We start from the raw sequence: 25,921 nt of genomic DNA, 5'->3' as shown, positions 1-25,921 counted from the left end.
TATTTGTTGAGTGACTGAATGAACTTGGGCATTCTCCCAACAAGTGTGCTTGGAATTATGGCAAGGGTTGTCAGGTATGAAAAGATCTGTAACACATGATCTCTGTCCTCACAGAGCTTACAAGCTTAGCACAACCAGGCAGCCAGATTAGGAAGGAAGCCTTGTCAGAGGCCTCAGGGCAAGAGTCCAGAAGAACTCAGAATGCCCTCTAATGCCTCATACACTCTAAGGCAAAGAGTCCCCCCACGTTCTTGGGTTGGTTGAGAATCATTTTGAGATTGATAGTCTCAATGGAATTCTTTTTCCAAAGAACTGTTGCATGAAATAGGGAGCCATGAACTGTGGTCAGTGTGCAATGTGCCCACACATGTGGTATATTTCCAAGATTGAATTCCTCTGGAAGCGTCCTTCCTGCCTTTCTCTCTCTCTCTCACTCTTCCATTTAATTCCCCAAATACCAGAAGGACGTGGGTTTGAATCTAGGAGAGGCACAGAATCAAGGACAGGGGTCACATAAAATCTTTGCTGGGTCATTCCCTCCCATCCCTGACCAGGCTACAACTTAGGGCACTCCTAAGTGACTGAGCCCCCAGTGAGGCAGGGAGTCCTGGGATGGGAGGTGCCAGGAGCTCTCCAACACGGACCTTGCCCGCGGACTTGACCCCCTTCCAGACGCAGAAGTAGCAGATGACCCAGGCAAGCAGGAGGCACAAGGCCAGCTCCCAGTTCAGGGACCCCAGGTGGTGGATGCCATCAGAGATCCTCAGGACCCGCCTCCTGAGGAAAGAAGGTTGAGCCGGGCTCCACTTTTGCTGTCAGCCTCAATTTTGTAGCCCACGTGTCTCGGGCAGTGGAACCATGCCTCCAGGGTCTTGTCCAGAAGCTTCTCAGCTCTTCTCACTCAGATCCATGAGGCTCTCCTTTGCCCAGAGATAGGGATAGATATAAAAGGAGGCAAATAGAAACTGTTCCCAGGTAAGTTTGCTCTGAGAAGCTGAGTACCAATTTAACCTAGAGAAGAAGGTGCAAACACATATTTTCTCAACCAGGGTTTTAGGATGTTTCAATATGAGGAATCATGCCCTAGATGAATATCAATATTTGGAGGAGGGGCAGACAAGAGGCAATGTATAAGCAGCTGAAGTGAGGAGGGTAGGTTAGGAATGTGGACACACATGCATGTGCACTATCTAACATGTGGGTGGGCACATGGGAGAAGAAAGGCAGGCACAGCCTGAGAACAGTTGCAAAATTCCCATCTCTGAAACCAGTTCTGCATTAACCACAAATATAGGCACAACAAAAAAAAGCCACTTAGGTGAGAGAGCCACCAAAGAAGGAGACGGGAATTCTTCCCTTGGTGTCCATTGAGAGTCATCACTGCCTGAAGCCATCCCCAGGCCCTTCTTTCAAACACACAGCCCACACCGGGGCGGGGAAACGGCCTCACTTACTCCCAGAACTCGATGACAGGAGAGGTGGCATTCTCAAAGGTCACATTCAGGGAGCCATTGGTCTTCTTGAACTCCACACAGTGTTCTGCCCATGGGTCCCAGGGTAAGAAGAAAGAGAAGGATCATTAGTCAATACCTGACATGACTGGAGAGAGTGGAGGGAAATTTGGGGAGAATGGGAAGCAAAGTATCTGAAAGGAACTGGGAGGAAGTTGTCTATACAAAACATCCTCAGACATAAAATAACCTCAACAAACCCACCTCACCCTCTCTCACACACGTTCTCACATGGGTTTATAAACATTTGGGTACATACTCTTATTAAAGCATGATCAGATAGCATCAGAAAAGATGCTCTGCATGTCATCTGGTTCAAAAAACACACATATTTCTAGGTAACTGTCCTGTAGAAAGTCACAACCTTTGAGGGATAGTGAGAATGCCCTCCTGGGAAGTGATGTGACAGAGTTGCTAAGAGCAGAGGTTCAAGGTCAGGAGGCTCTGGCTTGAATCCTGACCTTCTGGTTATTCACCATGTGACTCTCTAAACCTCACTTCTCCCATCTCTAAAATGTACACAAGAATGTACATTTGGGGGCTGGCCCCAGGGCACAGTGGTTAAGTTAGGCATGCTCTGTTTCGGCGGCCCAGGTTTGCGGGTTTGGATCCCAGGCATGGACTTATACCACTCATCAGCCATGCTGTGGAGGTGACCTACATATAAAGTAGAGGAAGATTGGCACAGATGTTAGTTCAGGGCTAATCTTCCTCAGCAAAAAATAAATAAATAAATAAAAGAATGCACATTTGTAGGATTGAGGAGGGGATTAAATGAAAATATGTCTGTAAAGTACTCAATAAGTAATGGCTCTTAATTATCTGTATATGACTTTGGAGTTTCACAAACAGTGTTCACATTCTTTTTTTACATTTTATTAGTACAACAGTCTTGGGAAATATTAAGATGGATAGTGTTTTTCCCATTGTACATGTGAAAAAGTAAATCTTCTTAGAAATGGCCTGTCCTAGCTTATAAGTGACTAAGTGAGGGCTAGAATCCAATTCAGCAAATTGGGTATGTTTTACCTTCAAAATACCTAGAACCTGAACTTTCTCCTTAGAGCCTCTACCACCACCCCGAGGCAGCCACCACCATCTCATGTCTCCCTAACTGTCCTCCAGTTTCTACTCTTGCCTCCCTAGCCAAATCTCCAGACAGTGCCCAGAGTGATTTTGTTAACATTTAAGTCACTTTATGTCACGCCTGGTTTGAAACTCTCTGACAGGTTTCCTATCCCACTCGGAGAAAAAAGCCCAAACCCCTATAATCACCTCCATGGCCCTATTCAATCTACCCCATGGCCTATGACCCTGTCTCTCACTGCTTTTTCACTCCTTTCTAGCTCCTCCAGCCCTGCCGTTCCCTGGATGCTACAGGACAGCACTGCTTCAGGACCTTTGCACTTGGTGTTTGCCCCCTGCACCCTCAATGGCTCACTCTCCCTCCGCCTTCAGAGCATTACTCCAGCGCCTCTTCTCAGTAACACCGTCCCTGATGACCCTATTTAAAGTACACCCGTACACCCCTAAAATTACCAGTCCCTCCTCCCTGATTTGTTTTTCTCCACAGCACTTCTTCTAACACGACGCATTTTACTCCCTCATCTTGTTTTCGCTCTCTCTCGCTCACTCTCGCGCTCTCTCTCTCTCTCGCTGTCTCGCTCTGTCTTTCTCTGTCTCTTGCTGTCTCTGTCTCTCTCTCTCTCGCTGCTAGAACGGAAACTGCACGAGGGCACTGGGAACTTCCTTTTCATGCATGACTACTTCCCTGGCGCTCAGAACAGAGCCTGGCGTTTACCAGGAGCTCAATGAATATCCCTTGAATGATTGACTGCCAGCTGAGTGCTCTTGTCTCTAAACCATATCACTTTCCTTGAAGCTTCAGCACCCCCAGAAAAGCGCTGTTTCATCTTGACAGGATGTCCTATACTATTCAAGATGCTAGGCTCTGAGGAAAATCAGACTCACTAGGAGAAATGTCAAAAATGTCAAGAAGGAAAATTTGCCTGAGTACTACCCTAGGTATTTTTAATTTTTGTTACTTTCAATGCATTAGACTCAGTAGTTCCATGGCCATAGGTAGCTCTTGCAGTCTTATAAGAGAATCGCATATAGTCTTATAAACACAGGAGAAAATTAACTGCTGTTATAAATTATATTGCTGACATACAAAACAGTTTATGCCCTGGTTAAATCCAGGTGAATTGTGAGCTGGAAAGACCTAAAAGAGCATCAGAAAGAAGACATGAGAAATAAATAAATGAACAAAAAATATACACATATATCAAACTAACCACATTTCAAATGAAAATAAATAAATGGCTAAACTACATAAAAAGAAGTCAGTTCTACTTGCATAATACATGAATTCATACATGTATTGAATAATTGAATACACGATTGTGTGCGTATGTGAGGAAGATTGGCCCTGAGCTAACATTTGTTGCCAATCTCACTCTTTTTTTCTCTTTGCTTGAGGAAGACTGTCGCTGAGCTAACATCTGTGCCAGTCTTCCTCTATTTTGTATGTGGGAGGCCCCCACAGCATGGTTTGATGAGTGGTGTGTAGGTCCGTCCTGGGATCTGAACCCGCGAACCCTGGGCGACCGAAGCAGAGTGCCTAAAACTTAACCACTCCGCCCCTGGGACAGCCCCAAACACATGAATTTTCTTTTAAAAAGTCTCTGACATTTTGCAGGTGATGCTGGTGAAATCTCGCTCTTATCCTTGATATAAGATCTCCACGATCGACTTGGCAGATTCCTAGTGAGTCCCAAGTTTAAGCCGGGGCTGGGCTGCCCGGGACACGGGGACAATCCCACTCCTGGTTAGCGCAGCAGAGCAACAGGAGGAAACGGATCTCTGCAGACGGCCTTACCTGTGTTCCACTCGTGGCGGCAGCTTCCCCAGGGCAGGTCCACGGCAAAGCTGTTGAAGAGGTAGAAGAGGGCCCAGGCCAGGACGACGATGTAGTAGGTGTTGAGGAGGACGACGATCACCTGGGAGGAGTAGCCGATGCCTGCGGAGGGAGACGACAAAACTGCGGCGGGAGACGGCAGAACTGCGGCGGGAGACGACAGAACGGGGCCGGGGACCCAACACACTACCCATCCCTGTTTAGGAGAGGCTTTGCACGCGTTGTCAGTGCCCTAAAACAAGAAGCGCTGGGGCCTCGGCTTTGGCTCCCCGCTCCCCCTCCAGGAGCCAGGAGTGTGCGGCAGCACCAATAGCCCTCCTCAGGTCGGGAGAGGACTTTCCTCCCTGCTTCTGCTGCACTAGCCAGCTGCCTGTGCACTTTCATCGTGATTAGTTCTGAAAGTTCACTGATTCAAAGTTACTTTTTAAATGTGTAAGACTAAACTTCAAGATTCCAATAGACAATATACCCTGGAATTAGTCTGATAGGTTTCTGAAATAAAAAAACATGTTAAGAGCAGGAACAGACAATTCACATAGGAGAGAATGCAAATAGAGCCTCCCTAATAACTGCAGGTGTGCAAAATGAAACAATAATGAGGTACCATTCTGCGCCTACAGCCCTGGTGAAACTTTTTACAAATGATGTAACAGTGATTTCCAAACTTGTCTGCATATTAGAACTACCTGGGGATATTTAAAAATTCCAAAGCCCAGACCAGACCCCAGACCAACTAAATCACAATCTCTGGGGGTGGGGTACAGGCCTCAGGATGTTTTGAAGGTCCCTGGGTGGTTCCAAAGTGCAGACAATTTTGGGAACCATGGATGACTCAGAGTTGTTAAGATATGGGGGAAAGATGCTTACTCATGTCTAGTGACATGTAAGTCAGTACACTTCCAAGGGGAATATAATAAGCTAGATCAAGAGACATCAATTTGATTGTCCATTTGATGCAATGATCCTAATCCTGGGAATTTATCCTAAAGAAATAATTCCCAAAAAGGGGGGAAAAGCTATCTCAACAAATACACATGATAGCAGAATATAGCAATTTTATAAGTAATTGAATATAAGCAAGAAGCCCAAAACAGGGAACTGTTAAGTAAATTATGATATATCTACTTGACGGAAGTTCATGCAATCATTAAATGATTGTTGTGTAGAAAATGGAAAATAATACTAACTGAAAACAGAGAAATACACTGTATATATTCCATATAGTGGATATATAAACTCTACAGAGAGAGAATGAATGAATGAAATAAAATCCCCAAAACTGGAAACAATCCAAACATTCTTCAGTGGGTGAATTAATAAATGAACTGCGGTATAACCACACCATGGAATAGTACTCAGCAATAAAAAATAATGAGCTACTGATGTGAGAACAAGCTGGATGGATCTCAAGGGCATCATGCTGAGCGAAAAAGCCAATCTCAAAATGTTTTACATTGAATGCTTTCATTTATATAACATTCTCAAAATGGCAAAATTATAGTGATAGAGAAAAAATTAGTGGTTGCCAGAGGTTAGGGTTGGGGAGGGGAGGGTTGGTGTGACTATAAAGGGGCAGCATGAGAGAGATCTTTGTGGTGATGAACAGTTCTGTATCTTGGTTGTGATGGTAGTTACACAAATCTACAGGTGTGATAAAATTACACAGAGTTATACATAACACACATGGGTGTCCATGCACACTGGTGAAATCTGAATAAGATCTGTGGAGAGTACCAACGTCATTTCCGGGTTTTGATATTGTTCTATACTCATGTAAGATGTTACCATGGCAAAAACTGTATGAAAGGTACATGTGACCTCCCTGTACTATTTTTGCAACTTTCTGTGGATATATAATTATTTCAAAATAGAAACTTAAAGAAAACCCTATAGAGAAATATTGAAATAAAATATTCTAAATTTTAAACAGCTATTGTGTCAAGATGGTAGAATTATTAATGATATTTTTTCTCATTTAAAATTCTATTCTAAAATGTTTTATAATTGATTACATATGTTTTGAAAAATACATGGATTGTAATTAGTCTCTGGGTGATGAACATGATGTAATCTACACAGAATTTGAAATATATTACAATGTACACCTGAAAGTTATATGTTATAATCCAATGTTACTGCAATAAAAAAAAATAAGGGCTGGCCCTGAGGCTGAGTGGTTAAGTTCGTGTGCTCCACTTTGGCAGCCCGGGGTTTCACTGGTTCGGATCCTGGATGTGGACATGGCACCCCTCATCAGGCCATGCTGAGGCAGCATCCCACACGCCACAACTAGAAGGATCCGGAACTAAAAAATATACAGCTGTGTACTGGGGAGCTTTGGGGAGAAAAAGAAGGAAAAACAAAAAAGGAGCTTGGCAAAAGTTGTTAGCTCAGGTACCAATCTTTAAAAAATAAATAAATTTTAAAAAAGAAAACTACAAAATCATTGTTATATGTATATTTTAAATATATCGCTAAAATAGCTTTGCACTCTACTTATTTAAGCTAAAGCCGTTGCCCCATCCTCATCCTCATCTTCTCCTCCATTCTCTGATGGACTGGGTGATTAGCTCACAGTGGAGGGGTTAACATAAAGACACAGGGCCTTATCTCAACCAGCACTGCAGCTAAGCCACCCAGACATTCTGATCAACGTTTACAACCACTAGTGCAGATACCCTTGAATCAGGTAGAGCTACTCACCCTCAAAGATGGGGCAGATCTTTCTCCAGGCTGTGATGCTTCCCTGGCTAGTATACTGGCCCAGTGCTGTCTCCAAGAGGAAGACAGGAATGCCACAGGTAAAGAGGAAGATGAGGTAGGGGATGAAAAAGGCACCTGTGGGTGGGAAACAGACTGTCCATTACCTGGCACTAGCCTCCTCATGGTCCACATTCATCTCCTCCCATTACCACCCCGTACTGCCAGTCAGAATCCCAGGGGTGGGGGACATGCCAAACTGCAGGGGACATCTGTCCAGATGTCTGGAACCATAGCAGAGATCAAGAGTCACCAAGTTACCTAGGACCTAACCAGTCCCTGTTTTCACTCTGAAGTTTCAATCTATACCTACCCAGCTTTGCCCCCATCGAACATCAATTACTGCCTAGATAACACACAGCTGCAGCAACAGCAAGGCGTTCATTGAGTCGTGGATGTCCAGGAGCATTAACCCAGCCCACAGACTGTAATTCTTTTCAAGGCAATGACTGCTCTCAATGTTAGATAGGGACTTTTAGCAGGCTGAAATCAGATTTCCCTTTAGTAATCCTTTCTGCTTCTGTTTTCACAATCATTGGCTGAGACAAGTCTACCAATGCCAGAAATGCTGGTGTTTTCTCCACCATGGACTCTATCTGCTGGCAAAGCATACAGGGGAGTTCACAGAGCACCAGAAGGAGAGAACTACACAGACAGGAAGGTCCAAATACTGGCAGAGTCTTTCAACTGCGTACTGGTCAGCACATGTGTGTGAGGAAACTACCCAAAGTAAGGGAAAGAGCTATTCAAAAAGATTGAGAGTAAGGGTGCTCACACAGGGCAGAGAAGAGTGCCCGTTCCCACCAGCCAGACTGGACCATCTCAGGATTCACAGGGCATTGGGAAAAGAAGGCGTTTCCTCATAGTGGGGAATATTTAGCACCAGATTGAGCACAACTCTGGTTCTGCCTAACAAATCTTAAAAGTAAAACCCAAAAGGATCAAATAACTTCACTGGTCCCAGGAAAAAGCTCAACAATATTTATAGAAATACAAAAATACTCAGCAACCAATAAGGAAAAAATCGCCAGGTATGGCATCCAATCAAAAATTACCAGGAAAACAAAGAAGCAGGAAAATATTACTCATAATGAGTAGACAAATCAATCAATTGAACCCAACCCATAACTTACACATGTTAGAATAAGCAGATGAGGACATTAAAATAGTTATTATAACTGTATTCCATATGTTCAAAAAGTCAGACAGCGACATGGGAGATATTGAAAAAGACACAAATCAAACTTCTAGAGATGAAAACCACAACGTGTGAGATACGCTGGATGGGACTGACGGTAGATTAATAGCAGAAGAAAAGAACAGTGATCTTGAACCATAAAGTTGAAGCTATCCAAAATAAAACACAAAGAGAAAAAAGAGCTAAAAAACAACAACAGGTGTCAGTGAGCTGTGGGACAATTTCAAACAGCCTGATATAATTGTAGGTGGAGTCCCTGAAGGAGATAAAAGAGGGAGAAGGGCCAGAAAAAAATTCGAATAATGGCTAAATTTTTTTCAAATTTGATGAAAACTAGAAATCCACAGATCCAAGAAACTCAATGAGCCCTAAGATAAGAAACATAATGAACACTAGAACAAGGCACACCATAATCAATCAGGCAGAGGGGAATGATGATGCCAGAGAGAAATATGAATCCACACAAAGGAATGAGCAATGTTAAAAATGGTAACTACATACACAGGTAAGCATGTAACAAGTTTTTCTTATTCAAATCTCTTTGAAAGATAATTGACTGGTTAAACAAAAATAATAACAATATATTATGCCAACCGAAATCAGCCAGACTGAGAAAGACAAACACCAGATGTGGAATATAAACAAGTACTGGAACAAAGAAATCAGTTCAGTGGTTACCAGGGGAAGGGGGCTGGGGGGTGGGCACAGGGGGTGAAGGGGAGCACTTACGTGGTGACAGACAAGAAATAATGTACAACTGAAATCTCACATTGATGTAAACTATTATGAACTCAATAACAAACACACAAAATAACAATATAATACGGAGTTTATAATAAATGAAGAAATAAAATGTATGACAACAAGAGCACAAAAGTTGGGAGGAGAGAAATGGAAGCGTATTATTGTAAGGTTCTTTTATGTAAAGTGATACAATGTCACTTGAAGGCAAATTATGCTAAGTTAAAGATGTATGCCACAAAACTGAAAACAATCTCGAAACTAATACAGCAAAGAGTTAGGGCTAATAAGCCAACAAAGAAGAAAGCCAACAATGGAATAATAAAAAATATCCCATTAATCTAAAAAAAGGCAGAAGGAGAGGAAAAGGGGAACAAGGAACTGATGGGACAAATAGAAAACAAATAGTAAGATGACAGACTTAAACTTCATCATACGGATAACTGCCTGAAATGTAAGTAGGCTAACTATCCCAAATAAAAGGTAGAGGTGGTCAGATTGGTTTAAAAAAAACTAGCAAGACTCAGCTATATGTTGATTAAAAGAAATGCACTTTAAATATCAAGACAGGAATAGGTTAAAAGTAAAAGGATGGGAAAAGATATGCCACGCTAATCCTAATCAAAAGAAAGTCGGAATGTTTATCCTAACATAACACACTGTAGATTTCAGAGCAAAAAACATTACCAGAGGTAAAGAAGGTCATTTCATAATGATAAAGGGGTTGATTCATCAAGAGGACATAATAATCCTAAATGCATGTGCACCTAATAAGAGCCTCAAGATATGAAGCAAAAATGACAGAACTGCAGAGAGAAATAGAGCAAATTTTTTCAACTACACAACAAATATTTGCCAAGATAGACGTATTCTGGGCCACAAAACAAATCTCATTAAGTTTCAAAAAATTCAAGTCATACAAAGTATGTTCTTTGACTAAATTAGGAATCAACAAAAGAAATGACCTTGGAGGGGCCGGCTCCGTGGCCGAGTGGTTAAGTTGGAGCGCTCCGCTGCGGTGGCCCAGGGTTCGGATCCTGGGCACGGACACGGCGCAGCTCGTCAGGCCACATTGAGGCAGCGTCCCAGATCCCACAACTAGAAGGACCTGCAACTAAGATATACAACTGTGTACAGTGGGGGGGTTGGGGAGATAGAGCAGAAAGAAAAAAAAAGATTGGCAACAGTTGTTAGCCCAGGTGCCAATCTTTTAAAAAAAAAAAAAGAAAAGAAATGACCTTGGAAAAGCCTTAAATATTTAGAAATTAGGTAACACTTCTAAATAACCCATGTGTCAAAGAAGTAATCAAAAGGGAAATTAAAAAGTATTTTGAATTGAATCAAATGAAAACACAATTTATCAAGATCTGTAGGATACTGCTAAAGTAATACTTAGGGGGAGATTTTTAGCAACAAACACCTATTATTATAAAAGAAGGAAAGTCTCAAATCAATGATTTCAGCTTCTACCTTAAGAATGAATAAAATAAAAATAAATTAGACCCAACGTAAGTCAAAGGAAATTTTAAAAATCAGATGGAAATCAATGAAATGGAAAATAGGAAAACAACAGAGAAAATCAATGAAACCAAAGCTGGTTCGTTGAGATAATCAATAAAAGTGATAAACCTCTAGGAGATACAAATTACTTGTATGACAAATGAGGGCGGTATCATCAGTACAGATTCTATAGATATTAAAAGGATAATAGGAAAATATATGAACAACTTTATGTCAATAAATGCAACAATTTAGGTAAAATAGACAATTTCCTTGAAAAATACAAACTACCAAAGCTCACTCAAGAAGAAACAGATAACCTGAACAGTCCTATTTCTATTAAAGAAATTTTTTGTTATTGTTTAAAAACCTCACAAAGAAAACTCCAGGCCCCAATGACTTTCCTGGTGAACTGCCCAAACATTTAAGGAAGAAATAACACCAATTCTACACAAACTCTTCCAGAAAATTTAAGAGGAAGGAAGCCTTCCCAACTCATTCTATAAAGCCAGCATTACTCTAATAACAAAGGCAGACAGAGACACTACAAGAAAAGAAAACTACAGACCAATATGTTTCATGAACATAGATGCAAAATTTCTAAACAAAATGTAAGCAAATCAAATCCAACAATATATAAAAAAGATAATACAATGTGTAGTGGGGGTTATCCAGGAAGACAAGGTTGTTTTAACATTCAAAAACTCAATCAATGTAATTTATTACATTAATAAATTTAAAAAGAAGGACCATATGATCATTTCGATAAATGCAGAAAAAGTATTCAACCAAATCTAACAGCATTTCTGATAAAAACTCTCAGCAAATGATGAATAGAAGGAAAATTCTTCAACCTGATAAAGTGAATCTACAAAAAACGTATAGATAACATCATACTTAGTGGTAAAAGACTTTTTAACCCCTAAGATCAAGATCAAGATCAAGACAAGGGTGTCTATTCTTACCACTTCTATTCAAAAGTTTTCCTATCAATATTGATTCTAACCAAGGCAATAAGGTAAGAAAAGGAATTAAAAGTTATTCAGATTGGAAAATAAGAAATAAAACTGCCTTATTCACAAATGACATGGTAGTCTCCATAGAAAATTCTTTGGAATCTAAGATAGTCAAACTCATAGAAGCAGAGAGTAGAATAGTGGTTCCCAGGGGCTGAGGAAGGGAAGTGGGAAGGCGTTGGTCAAAGTGCACACAGTTTCAGTTATGCAAAAAGAGTAAGTCCTAGGGATCTACTGTACACCACAGTGCCTATAGTTAATAATATCGTATTGTTTTCTTTAAAATTTTCTAAGGAAAATCTTACACTAAGTGTTCTTAGCACCAAAAAATTAAAATAAAAAAGAGGGCAGAAGGAAACTTTTGGAGGTGAGAGACATGTTTATGGCATGGATTGAGGTAATGGTTTCACAAGTGTATATTTACCTCCAAACTCATCAAGTTGTATACATTAAAAATTTACAGCTTTTTGTATGTCAATAATACCTCAATAAAGTTTCTAAAAAGAAAAGAAAAGAAAACCCTTTGGAATGTACCAAAGAGCCAGGAGATCAATAAGTTAGTTTAGCAAGATTGCAGGATACCAGACCAGCACACAAAAACCAATTTTATTTCCATATGGTAGCAACAAACAATCATAAATTACAATGTAAGAAATAGTACCATTCATAATAGCATCAAAAAACATCAAGTACTTAGGAATAAATCTGATGAAAGATATGCACACCCACAACTGCAAAACATTGCTGAGAGAAATTAAAGAAGACTAAATAAACGGTGAGGGGTATCACGTTCATGGGTCAGAAGGCTCAATGTTACTAAGAGTCAATTCTTCCCAAATTGATCTACATATTCACAGCAATCCCAGTCAAAATTCCAGCAGACTTTTTAGTAGAAATTGACAAACTGATTCTAAAATACATATGAAAATGCAAACGACCTAAAAGAGCCAAACAACTTTGAGAAAGAACTAAATTGTAGGCTTAACCCCACCTTATTTTTATATTATTATAAAGCTACAGTAATTAAGACAGTGTGGTTTTGGTGTCAAAACAAACAAATAGAACAACAGAACAGAACAGAGTCCAGCAACAGGCCCACACATTTATGGACGACTGATTTTCAACAAAGGTATAAAGGTAATTCATTGGAGAAAAGATAGTTTTTTCAAAAAATTATGCTGGAACAACTGGATATCCATATACACGAAAAAATGCACTTCAATTAATACCTTCATTATATATAAAAATTAACCCAAAATGGATCACAGACCTAAATGTAAAACCTAAAACTACAAAACTTCTGGAGGGAAATGTATGAGACCTTCAGTTAAGCAAAGATTTCTTTCATGTGACACCAAAAGCATGATCCATAAAAGAATAAATTGATAAACTGGACTTTCTCAAAATTTAAAACTGCTGCTCTTCAAAAGAACTCTGCTAAGAAAATGAAAAATAGGGGCCGGCTCCGTGGCCGAGTGGTTAAGTTTGCGCGCTCCGCTGCGGCGGCCCAGGGTTCGGATCCTGGACATGGCACCGCTCGTCAGGCCACGTTGAGGCGGCGTCCCACATACCACACCTAGAAGGACCTGCAACTAAGATATACAACTATGCACCTGGCGGGGGGGGGGGGGGGGGGGGGGGGCTTGGGAAATAAAGCAGAAAAAAAAAGATTGGCAACAGTTCTTAGCCCAGGTGCCAATCTTAAAAAAAAAAAAAGTAAAGAAAAGGAAAAATATAAGACAGAATGAGAAAAAATATTTGCAAAATGCATATTTGATAAAAGACTTGTACTCAGAATTTATAAAGAACTCTCAAAATTCAGTGTAAGAAAACAAACAACCCATTTTTTTAAATGGTCAAAAAATTTGAACAGGTTTTCACCAAAGAAGATATATGGGTTGCAAATAAGCACATGAAAAGATGCTCAACATCATTAGTCATTAGGGAAATACAAATTAAAATGACAATGAGATAATATTACACACCAATTTGAGAAGTTAAAATTAAAAAGACTGACCAAGCATTGGTGAGGATGTGGAAAAACTGGCACTTGCATCCACTGCTGGCAGGAATGTAAAATGGTGCAACCATTTTGGAAAAGTGTTTGGCGGTTTCTTAAAAAGCTAAAAGCGCACCTACGATGTAAACCAGTCATTCCACTCCTAGTATCTACTCAAGGGAAATGAAAGCATGTATTTATACAAAGACTTGTGTCCAGATGTTCTCAGTGGTTTTATCTGTAACAGCTAAAACCTGGAAGCAATCCAAATGTCCATCAACAAGAGAACAGATAAACCAATTGTAGTATACCCACATAAGGGAACACTACTCAGTAATAACAAGGAACGAACTACTGATACTCAAAAAATCTCAAAATAATTATGCTGAGCGAAAGAATCCAGATAAAGTACATACAGCAAGATTCCATTTATATAAAATTCTAAGAAATGCAAACTAATGTACAGCGACAGAAAGTAACCTAAGCATTGGTCAACAGGTGCATGGATAAAGAAAATGTGGGGGCATATACATAGATAGATAGATGCACATGTATAGATATACATATACACGTGTATAGAGATACACACACATACACACAATAAAATACTATTTTGTCATAAAAAAAGAAGGAAATTCTGCCTTTTGAGACAACAAAGAAAGACCTCAAGGGCATTATTCTAAGTAAAATAAGTCAGAGAAAGAGAAATACTATATGATCTCACTTACATGTAGACTCTAAAAAAGCCAAACTCATGGAAATAGAGAGTAGGACGGTGGTTGTCAGAGGCTAGGGGGTGGGAGAAATGGGGAGATACTGGTCAAAGGCTATAAACTTCCAGCCATTAAGATGAGTAAGTTCTGGGGATCTAACGTACAGCTTGGTGACTATAGTGAACTATACTGTACTATACACTTGAAAGTTAAGAGAGTAGATCTTAAATGTTATCACCACACACACACAAAACGGTAATTATGTGAGGGAACAGAAGTGTTAACTAACCTTATTGTGGTAATCATTTCACAATATGTGAGTGTATTAAATCATCACATTGTACACCTTAAACTTATATATCAATAACATACCAATAAAGCTGTAATATATATATATTTCAAAAAAACAGGTCTGTGGTTGCATTGGGATGGGGTAGCAGAGGTCAGAGTTGGAATAAAGGAACAGGAGGAAATTTTGTGAAGTGACAGATATGTTCACTATCTTGAGGCAATGGTTTCAAGGGTGTATAGATATGTCAAAATTTACCAAATTGTACACTTTAAATATGTGCAATTTATTGTAAGTCAATTATATCTTAATAAAACTGTTTCAAGGGCCACCCGGTGGCGCAGCGGTTAAGTGTACACATTCCACTTTGGCGGCCTGGGGTTCACCAGTTTGGATCCTGGGTGTGGACATGGCACCACTTGGCAAGCCATGCTGTGGTAGGCATCCCACATATAAAGTAGAGGAAGATGGGCACGGATGTGAGCTCAGGGCCAGTCTTCCTCAGTAAAAACGAGGATTGGCGGCAGATGTCAGCTCAGGGTTAATCTTCCTCCAAAAAAAAAAAAAAAACCTGTTTCAAGCAAAAGTTAATGGGGTCTAGAGTTCTCTAGTTCTTCACCTTCCAAACCTCTGGCATGTAGTCCACACATCCATAATTCAGGCACTGAGGGAAACACTTGATTACCTCAAGGGAAAAGAAATAAAGATCGTAAACAATGCAGGCTAATAAGTACATAAGTCAATCCAAGACTTTTTGGGCAGGAGTGGAAAATTAGGGAAGAGAGAGCCCCATAGCTTATGTGAACAGTCACTGATGAGGGTTGGAAACATTGCAGTAACGGAGAGAGAGAGAGAAAAGAAAGAGAGAAGAGAGGATAAAAGAGAGAGACAGGATAGAGAGCGAACTGAGTTTTCCGCCCAGGTCAAGCCTCTCCTCCACATCTGTATGCTCCTTGCTCTTTCCCAACAAACCAAGCCAATGTTTAACAGCACTGGGTCCTATGGTCAGCTCTGTTCCCCTCCTTCTCTCCCTCTTTGAGCACCTGGGCAGCATGCCACAAGGGACAAGGTCCACATCCACCAGGCAGGGCCACTGGCCTAAAAGTGGGGAAGTTGTGAGGGGCAGAATGGAACCCAAGGACCCAGGCGCAGATTGGGGAGTCCTATAGGGCAGTCTGCCTCTTTTCCCACCCAAGCCCCAGGCGCCGCCACTGAAAAACGGAGTTAGTCCTGGAGATGAAGGATGGAGTTCACAGTTACCCGCTCCCGCGTATGCCCCACGTTAGTCTCTTCCCCACAATTCTAAAATGTCCCGGCATTTTTCCCTACAGAATGGGAGAGACCACATGCCCATCCTAGAAGGAATCATTCTGCTGGCCACTCTTCTTAAAAGGAGCACACTGTGTGATGTCACCTGTAATGTTCCAGGTGACATTTTTTAAGACACAAACTAATGATAGTCCACATGAGCAACACAGCAGTGAGCATACATGAACAGTTATATGCTCTAATCAACACTAATCTGACCAATACTGGGCACTGAGTAATTAACCAAAAACAGTAACAAATGGTCACGCGCTACTAAAATAAGTATTACTCTCATACGAAGAAAAGCGCTCCTCGTTTCTCTTTGTTCTTTAGCACCTACAAATAGCATCAAGCGGAAGAGTCTTCCGTGGTGCCAGGTGCCATTTCTCCCCTTTACATTGGTGTCTATGCGCTCTCTCCCTACAGTCTGGAGCTGAGTTTTACTGTGTTGCTGCCCTTCCCCCACAGTCCTTCCCCTCTAAGATCCCTATTTCTGAGAGGTCCAGCTGTGCTACACTCATGGAGTCTCCAGTCCCAGGTATTCTGGGTGTTGAGGAACTCAGTCTGTCAGCAGCCAGGTTTCAAGGAGCTGGAGGGGTGTCATCTGGAAGCCCGTGTTCTGAAGCACCAGGATCTGGGTGTTTGGAGACTGAAGATCAGAAGGGAGGAGGGCTTGGACAGGACAGGGAAGAAAGGAGCATCGGTGGTCACACAAGGCGGTCTCTAGCTGCTGTTCTAAGACTGGCAGAAACCAAAGATTCTCAGCACAGGTGACCTCCGCCCCCAGTTTTCAACAACCGATTTAGAAATGAAGTATAAAATGATTGGCAGATGATCCGTTTTGTCTGGGCTGAGACTGGCAGGCAACTCACTTAAATTCCCTCCTGGCAGAGTTGCATCCTATTGCCGAAACCCTCTCCTACCACCTTCTCCTGCATCATGCCTCTCAGCTTACCCAGTCTCCTCATCCCCACAGCTAGCGCTTTAGCTGGACAGGCCCTGGAGAAAGACCAGGTTTGCTCTCCCTCCTGGGAGTTGAGGGTGGAGAGCTGGGGAAAGAGTTCAAATGTGCAGCTTCTTTAGCAACTTCACCAGTCATGAGACCTATCCCCAACATCGCTGGACACACTGGGCACTATACTACCATGCAGCACTCACGTTGCTTATTTCCACTCCAGAGGGAGAATACAGAAAGAAGAGATGAATTTCATCCACTCCTGAGTTTTGCCCATATATATTTCCCTATTTCCAATCTTTCCCTCCTGCATTATCTTAAACTTATTGCAACCAGTCTTTGCCCCAGCACGCTGCTGCAACTGCTCTTACAATGTCACCAATGCTGCTAAACCCAACGATCAATTCTCATTCCTCGTCTTTCTTAACCTTTCAGCAGCAGTTGATGTAGTTATCTCTCCCTCCTCCCTGATACCATCGCTTTACTTGCCTTCCAAATACCCCATTCTCTTGGTTTTCATCCTACTTTACTGGTTTCTCTCCCTCTGTCTATTTTGCTGGTTCCTCCTCTTCTCCCAGATCTTTTTTTCTTTTTTTTTTTTGAGGAAGATTAACCCTGAGCTGACTGCTGCCAATCCTCCTCTTTTTGCTGAGGCAGACTGGCCCTGAGCTAACACCCATACCCATCTTCCTCTACTTTATATGTGGGATGCCTACCACAGCATGGCTTGCCAAGCGGTGCCACGTCTGCACCCGGATCCAAACCGGGGAATCCCGGGCCGCCGAGGCAGAACGCGTGCACTTAACCACTGCGCCACTGGGCCGGCCCCTCTCCCAGATCTTTTAAGCTCCTTGATCTCTTTTCTTACACCATCAAAATCCAGTGACTTTCAAACTTATATCTCCAGTCCAGATCTCTCTCACAAACTCTGGACTCACACACACGACTGCCTAGCTGACAGCTCTACTTGGATATCTGACAGATGTCTCACCTCAACATTCCCAAAACTCAGCTCCTTATTTTCCTCCTAAAACCTGCACCTCTCATAGACTTTCACATCTCAACAAACAGCAACTCCTTCCTACTACCTGCTCAGGCTAAAATCCTTGGATTGCTTAGACCAAGTGGTAGCAGTGGAGGTGATGAGAAGTGTCAGATTCTGCATATTTCATGTGGGGTCTCCAGTCCGAGATATTCTGGGTGTGGAGGAATTCATTCCATTGGCAGTCAGGGTCCAGGGAGCTGGAGAGGGTCCAGCCGAAGGCCCATGTTCTACAGCACCCAGGATCTGGGTATGTGGGTAGAGCCAACAGTTACGACAGAAAGAAGGGAATCAAGGATGACTCCGAGATTTTTAGCCTTGTAGCTGGTCTCCTCTGCCCTTACTCCTCTACTGTCAGTCCTCAACATAGAAGCCATAGAGATTATCTTAGAATCTAAGATCATGCCACTCCTTCTCAAAACCCTGCTGTGACTCCCCTCATCACTAGAGTAAAAGCCAAAGTCTTCCCGTAGCTGACAAGGACCCACATGATCTGCCACTGCCACCCTATTTACTTCTCTCACCTCACCTTCCACTTACTGCCCTCCTGGCAGCTCGGCTAAGAAGCCAGTCAGCCTCTTGCTTTAGGACCATTAAGCTTTTTGTTTCCTCTGCCTGGAGCACTTTCACCCCCATTGTCTACTTGGTCAGCATCCTCACTCCTGGCAAGGCTTTGCTCAAATGTTCTCAATGTGACCACCCTCCTCTCACTCTTGATCCCCTTTACCCACCTCTACTCGGTTTTCTTCCATAGCACTTATTAGCTTCTGATACATGATATAATTTTCCTACTTACTATATTTATTGTTTATTGGCTGTCTCTCTTTTTTAGAATGTAAGTCCCAAGAGGACAGGGAACTGGTCTGTTTCGTTTATAGGTGTATCCCAACCACTTACGATAATTTCTGGCACGTGGTAGGCCCTCAGTATGTAGTTGTTGTTGAATGACACAGTCAGGGGCAGGACTTGGTTGGCCCCATGCTGGGGCCACTGACTGAGACTGGACACTCTAGAAAGCCATCAGGATGAGGAAGGTGCTTGTGGTGGACTGGCCACAGGTCCTGGACAGCAGGGAGGGTATTTACCTAGGAGATGATTGAGGCCGCGTCCCTCCCATCCATCTCCCTAAAAAGCCTACCAGTTGCACCTGATTTTGAATGGGCTTCTCTGCACCACCTTCTCAGCTTCTCTGGTTTTCAACTATAATGTTCAACTGTTGCCTGTTCTTCCGTCATATTCTTGCCTCAGCCCTTTCCCTGCGCTGGAACTCACTTTAAACTAGATCTGCCAAATGTAAAAGCTGGAAGGAACCAAAGAAGACATCACTTGTAACTTTAGTTTGAAACTAAAATTACACTTTGGGGACTTTTTCATCCCTGACCTTGCCATTGAACAAATATTAACAATAATAAAGTCCCAGCTTATCCCAACCCCACCTCACCCCAAGCACAAAAGTGGCTATTCAAAGCTATGAAGCTAGAGAGAGGGCCCATGAGCAGGATACGTGACCTGAGCATTGTACACCCAGAGCAGCCCAGCATCGTTCTCCAGAACTCGCTCAGAGTATTTCTCTCATCCCCGAGGAGTCCAAGCCCCAATCTGAGAACCACGGGTTTAAATAAAATGACTAGCCAGGGAGGAAAAGGGTCAAACCAATCTAACTGGTCTCCATTGTCCTCACCCTCCTTCCCCACATTAACAGCAAAGGATCCTATCATAAAGATGCTTTGGTCTCTTCTTTGACAAAGAGACAGATGACAAGATGAAGTGTTAGGGCCCATTCTCTGTAGGAGCTTGTTTTCCTTGGGAGGCGAGGGGAGTTAAATGTCGACAGAAGGCTTAAACAACTGGGAACACCAAAAACCAGAAAAATAGGTATGTCTAGGTTCCTCTAATGACCATACGTATCTTTGGTTAGTCCCCCTTACCTTGGCAAAGGAACATTTCCATTAATTCACTCAGTGGCCCTGGATGACATGCCCTTCAGAGCAAACCTGGGCATTAGCCTCCAGCTCCAGAGCCCCTCAGAAACACTTCCCTCCAACTGCTGTTGTCCATCAAGGAAAAGAGAAGAGGCGTTCTAAGGCCCTGAGCTTGATCAAGGAGGAGATTATGGGTGGTGGTGTATGGACTAAATAAAGAGAACTTGACAGGATCCAGGACCCCTAAAAATGTCTCCACTATCAACTGGGATCAGCAGTGCTGGTAGGCAGGCTCTATCCAGGGAGGAAGAAGCCACAGCATCCACCCTCCTGCCTCCAGCTTCCCCTACAAGCACCCATGTGAAAAAACAAGGGCCACAGATGCTCTTTTCTTCCCGGGCCTGCATTTCCACCCAGACATAGTCACACATTTCCATGCCTGCGCCAATTTACCACAGCGCCCTGAGGCAGAGCTCAGACCCAAATATGGCCAGACAGCCTCACCTCAGCAGAGTAAGCCCCACGGTCCCCCTGCTCCTGTCACTGCTCCCTTTTACTTCCCCTTCTTCAGCCCAGTAGGTTTGAAGTAGACCTGGAAATCACTCTCTCCCACCTCTTTGTGCCTTTCCTGCTAATTCCGACACCAACCTTTACCCAATTCCAGAGAGGCTTGGGGAAAGCGGCTCATCTCTTAATCTTTCTGCCACGTGAGAAGCTAAGCTGGTTACTAGGTTCCAGATACAGGGTCCCAATGCCCAGCTTAGGCCCCAGACTCCTTCTCCTCCCTGGACCAGCCCCATCCCTTCACCCAGTGCTTTGAAGGGCGAGATTTCAGGCCTAAGCTCCTAAACAAGCATGTGGGGTGTCCAGAGCTAGGTTCAAAGTGGGAAGACCTCCCTCTTTCCCTCACAGTGCAGACTGAGCAAAGTCCCGTGATTTCAGGCTGCCGGCCAGAAATTCCTGGTGAGAAAGGACATATCAGCCCATTCCCACCCCTCTGGAAAAACATAATTTCCAACTCCAAGGCCAATCCCTAAATGCTGCAATACTGAGAATAAGACTCCATGGCTCAGAGCATCTCTCTGTCCACCCACCTCCACTCTGTGTCATGTGCTTTCTCTTTCCAAAACTATTGTGAGACTGAGCTTAATGCATGTGGAGGCTCCTGCTCACCTGCGAAAGGACAGGGGTTGCACTAGGGTGCCCTCCAACATTTGTGACCGTGAAATTACCACTCCACTCAGAATTTTCCCCCATGACCTACCTCTGCATTCCCCTTTCTTCCCACTTAGACTGCAGCCTCACTTCAAAACCACACCTAGGAGCCCCAACCTCTATAAGCTTTACCCACCAACAAGGAGATCTTCCTAACCTGCCCAGCCAAAACACTTTAGGATCTGGGAAGTCCCTCTGGGGCTTCCCACAAAGATCTGGGATTCCTTGAAGGGGAGTTAGTTGTAGGAAAATTACCACCACTGCTGTGGGGGTAGCAGTTACCCCAGGGGCCTAGAATGGAGGGTTGAGAAGCCAGTAAAGACCTAGTAAAGAGTTAGAGTCAATGCTCCCCACACGTATTTTCAGTGGAAAATTTTCAAAGGAAGAGCCACTAGTATCAAAGGTTATGACACTGGTGGGAGTCGGGTAATGAACGGCTTAGGGAATGTCATGGTGCCAGCAGAGGAGGGGGAAGACACAAAGCCATGGCTTAGGGGTCTCAAGACGACAGGACAGTTTGGTATCAACATCATCTTCAACATCTACCATTTAAGCACTTTACATACACTATCTCTAATCCTTACAACAACCTTGAAGGGTAGGTATTACTATCTCAATTTACAGGAGCAGCAATTGAGGCTCTGAGGGCTTAACTAACTTGCCCAAGATTACACAGAGAATCAGTAGCAAAGCCAGAATCCAAACTGTGATCCATCTGGTTCCAAGGCTATATTCATATTTCTATGATGCCACCCTACAATAGAAAACCCCCTGGAGAAGTCAGATGAGCTGTCTAGGTCTCAGTCTCATGCAATGTCCTTAATGACTTCTAAGGGTCTTTCCAATTCCAGCATTCTGTGTGTCTATGGGACTCTCTGGAGGGGCAGAAGGTGAGGAGATGGAGACGTCCTCCTTGCAGGGGTGGCTGGGGTGGCGCAATGGCTCTCACCTCCCCCATTTTTGTAGCAGAGATAGGGAAACCTCCAGACGTTGCCTAGGCCAATGATCTCCCCGGCCACTGACAGCACAAACTCCATCTTGTTGTTCCACTGCCCCCGTTCCAGGTTGCCATCCTCCGCCTTTTCCACAACTGGGTACACTGGTTTTGTCTCTCCATTACTGGTTGTGCCTGAGACCCTGCTATCCATCCCACCTGGAAAACAAGCAGGGCGCTCTGTTACTGTTAGAACCCTGGAAGGAAAGCCTTCCCCCTTTCTTCACCAGCAAATTCCCAAGGGAATAAATACACTGGAAGAGATGAATTCCTACTCCCTTGGCTATGGACCCATGTCCTCCTTAACGTCTTTTATTGGTAAAGGTGGGTAACAGCTGCTGAGAATAAAGGTTCCTTTCCTGTTTCAGGAAGAAAGCACTGACACTGACATACAGACACTGCTTCCATCAAGCAGGTTCTCCTGGGTTGGGGCTTGTAGCAGTGGAAGAATTCACACAGCCCCTGGGTTGTCTAAGTTCTCCCTGCCATCCTACAACTATCCTTGTCTGTAGTAGCACGTGCTTCAGTTTTCCCCATTCTCTATGCTTGGGACAGGTGAAAGGGTGGGATTTTTATACATGCTCAGAGCCACCAATTTTCCTTGCAGGCATTTACTCTAAGGAAATAATTGTGACTGTGGGTACAGATTTGGCATTGAGGATGGTCAGTGTTTATAACAGCAAAAAATGAGAAAGTACATAGATGTTCAGAAACGGTAAATAGGTTAACAAATTTGGCACATACAAATACTATATAATCATTAAAAATTGTATAGCAGAAGAAAGTGTAATGAAATGAAAAAGTGTTCATAATATGTGAAGTGAAAATAGTTATAAAATAGCACATACAATATGATTATGCTTGAAAAACATTTCATAAAGTATTTGTATGCATTGAAAGATTAGGCTATGTGCCAAAATGTTTCTCTCGGTAGTTGGATTATGGGAATATTTTCCTTATCTATATTTCCTACATTTTTGTCAAAGAGCATGTCGTTTTATTTTGTAATATGAAAATAAAAGCTAGTTTTTAAAAAAGTATTCCAAAGGAATGAGAGGGTGAGTGAGCCCAGGGTCTCTGAACAAGATGAGTCCAGCTACTCCCTTCATCTCTCTCCGAAATCAGCATAAGAAAAAGGTGAAGTATGGGCTCTTTTCCTTTTGGTGACGAATTTCCACTTTGTAAATAAAGAAGCTGCAGCTCAGAGAGGTTAAATAATAGATCTGCTGCCGCAGAGCTAGTAAACAGCACAGCCAGGACTTGAATCCCCTCTGTCCCGGCTCTTTTAACTCCATCTCTTGATTCCCTCGGCTGCCGAGATTTATCAGCATGCCTAATATAAGCATCTTCTAATGCCTCCTCCCTGACTTTTTACAGTGGCCCTTTTTCTGGAGAAGTGGGTAGAAGGACTTTTTCTATACCTCAAAAAAAGTTCATGTTAACAGAACTTTCTCAGAGGGAGCCCCATCTGGCCAGAGACTCTCTTGTGGCTCTGCCTCCCCAGCTGAGCTACCCAAGGGATCCAGAAAGTCAGAGAAAGTCAGAGAACACTAGTCACTTTTGCTTACTTAATAAATTAGGGAATGGGCTCCAAAGATTGTTTGTGGGCTAAGAAGGAGAAACCCAAGCAGCTGGTCCCAAGAAGTTTCCTCGGTCCTTTTGAGAAGATTGTCTAACGCTTGTGCCGCTTCTGGGCCTCCCTTTAGCATCTGAAGGATGTCTTCCAATGATGGAACACCGTCTCCCTTCACTTCTTCATCCTCTCAGACCCTAGAAGAAACAGTAACCCTATCCTGGGTCCCCTAGCCTCATTAGGGTACCATCTCAAATGTGGCATCGTGCAGAAGAAAGGACTTGAGCTGTAGAGTCAGACAGGCCAGGGTTCAAACCTCAGCTGTGGCCACACCACTGCCTGACCTCAGGGAAGTTAATTACTCTGAGCCTTAGTTTGCTCATCTGTAAAAGTGAGAATGATAGAATATACTTAGCTATCCTATCATTATACTTAAATGTACACATATACTTAGATATGACTTATTATATATACTTACTACTTATTCCATATACTTAGATATTATATAGCAAATGAGGTTTTATATATATGAAAGCACTTGGTAGGATAACAGGCACTTGTATTTTTATTTCTTTTAATCCTGTCAAAATTTTTAAGTTCTTTCAAGTCTCAATATTGTCTCATTTCACAGAGAAGAAAGTCTTCCTTTTCTTAGAATTAAACCCAAACATCTTTCCTCTCTGCCTAGGGTTCTCTTTCTCCAAATCACATTGTCCCTTAAGTCAAAAGCCACTGAAGTTTCAGAAAGTTGAGAAAACAGCATATAGTCTTTGCATATGCACACAGAAATGGCAGGAGCATTTTCTAGGGAAGGATAAAAAAAACCCTTTGGTTTTAAGTCCTACGGATCCCACCAACCTATAGTCTGAGTCTCGGAAACAGAAAAAGAAGAGAAGAATGTTACCAACCTTCGTGCAGTTGCTGCCAGAGGTCCAGTCGGGGGGAGAAGGATTATCTAAGGGGGAAGGGGAAGGTGCTGGCTATTTAAAGTGTGATTCCAACTCCTCCGCTGCATTTGTAATTCTAAACTTGGCCCAGCCCACATTCCGCCCTCCTGCCTCCCCACTCCCCTGTTCTCCCCTCCCCTCGGGCACCAGACAACTCACACTTGAGTGACTTCACAGCCCGGGGAGTGTGTGCACACCCTGGCAGGTCAGGCCAGTTGCTTGTGAGCTTATCGGCAGCCAGCACGCTCTCCTCCCTGTAGCTCACGTGCTCCTCCCTCTTGGTGACCTCAGGGTCTTTCTAGAAGGGTCCTGCCTTCCACCCCTTTCTCCAACTCAGGTGCTCCTATAAATCCATCAAGAATAGGTGTTTCTTTGGTCAGATGCTGTGTAGATTAATTTAAAATACATTTATCTTACCCTTTTGCAGCTTACAATTTGGGTTGGACAATGATTTAGAATAAAGACATACAGATTATAGAATTCTGAGAAGTCAGGAAAACTTCCTAAACACACACACACATTTATACACATATAGAAAAGTCTGAAAAAATATTCACTGAACAGTTAATAGTAGTTACATTAGGAGAGTAGGGTTGGAGCCAGCAGATGTAGTAGAGAGACATTCACTTCTATTTTTAAGCTTCAGTTTTGTTTGAATTTTTAAATAATGTGCTAGAGTTGATTTTTTTAAAATAATTTCTTAAATCAATAAAGAAAAGGAAGTGCCAAGGTTTAAAAGAAAGCAAAGCCCTAAATCTGTCATAAGTGACGGAGCTGGTTGCGAAGAAGAGACAGAGGCCGTCACGGGAGCTTTGTTCTGAGGCAGGAACAGCCCAGGGAGGCAGCTGTGGCGAGTGGAGGATCATTCATTCAGCTCGGAGTCGGCTCCAAGGGCCAGGGGCGGGGCCCCCGCTCAGCCACGTGCTGAATGAAGCTCAGTGCTGTGCAGCGGAAAGCGGCTGTGGCTTTGAAGCCAGATGGTCCAGGGTCTGAGTCCTGCTTCTATCACTTTCCAGTTTGTGGCCTTGAGCAAGTATTCAACTTCACAAAGTCTTGTTTTCTCATCTATAAAAAGGGGAGAATATTCCTTACCTTGCAAGGTTGTGTGAGGTTTCCGGAGATAATGTGTATATGTCAAGGGCTAATGCATAGCAAGCCCTCAAACAGTAGCTATTATTTATCTTTAAGGAATTATTCACAGTGAGCAGGGGCGTTGTCTTGAAAGGGGTGGGTTTGAGAGACCCCTGAAACTAGGGGTCCGACGAGACAGTAAGAATGAATCAGGGGGTGGGGGTGGGGTGCTGAATGAGATCATAAA

The 25,921-nt window shown here is 42.9% G+C and overlaps 1 protein-coding gene across 12 annotated transcripts in view; it reads right to left on the bottom strand.

Annotated features, from left to right (window-relative positions):
* The window catches only part of SLC6A13 (solute carrier family 6 member 13), a 68,898-nt gene that overhangs the window by 13,802 nt on the left and 29,175 nt on the right, over positions 1-25,921 (bottom strand). For 7 of the 12 annotated variants that reach the window (XM_070494372.1, XM_070494369.1, XM_070494363.1 and 4 more), the window contains exons 2-9: positions 24,763-24,946; positions 24,565-24,611; positions 23,652-23,853; positions 22,039-22,242; positions 7,135-7,269; positions 4,393-4,533; positions 1,455-1,539; positions 645-777 (exon numbers count right to left, since the gene is read on the bottom strand). In XM_070494372.1, coding sequence (XP_070350473.1) covers positions 645-777; positions 1,455-1,539; positions 4,393-4,533; positions 7,135-7,269; positions 22,039-22,237 — 693 coding nt within the window. In that variant the 5' untranslated portion in view covers positions 22,238-22,242; positions 23,652-23,853; positions 24,565-24,611; positions 24,763-24,946. Of the gene's footprint in view, positions 1-644; positions 778-1,454; positions 1,540-4,392; positions 4,534-7,134; positions 7,270-22,038; positions 22,243-23,651; positions 23,854-24,564; positions 24,612-24,762; positions 24,947-25,181; positions 25,669-25,921 lie in introns of all 12 variants that reach the window. The other 5 variants (XM_070494365.1, XM_070494368.1, XM_070494364.1 and 2 more) reach the window with 4 other exon arrangements.

This window comes from Equus asinus, chromosome 22 (assembly GCF_041296235.1).
Source record: "Equus asinus isolate D_3611 breed Donkey chromosome 22, EquAss-T2T_v2, whole genome shotgun sequence".
In the NCBI taxonomy this organism is placed as follows: domain Eukaryota; kingdom Metazoa; phylum Chordata; class Mammalia; order Perissodactyla; family Equidae; genus Equus; species Equus asinus.
The sequence above is the reverse complement of the archived record's forward strand: the minus strand, read 5'-3'. Positions and strand labels throughout refer to the sequence as shown.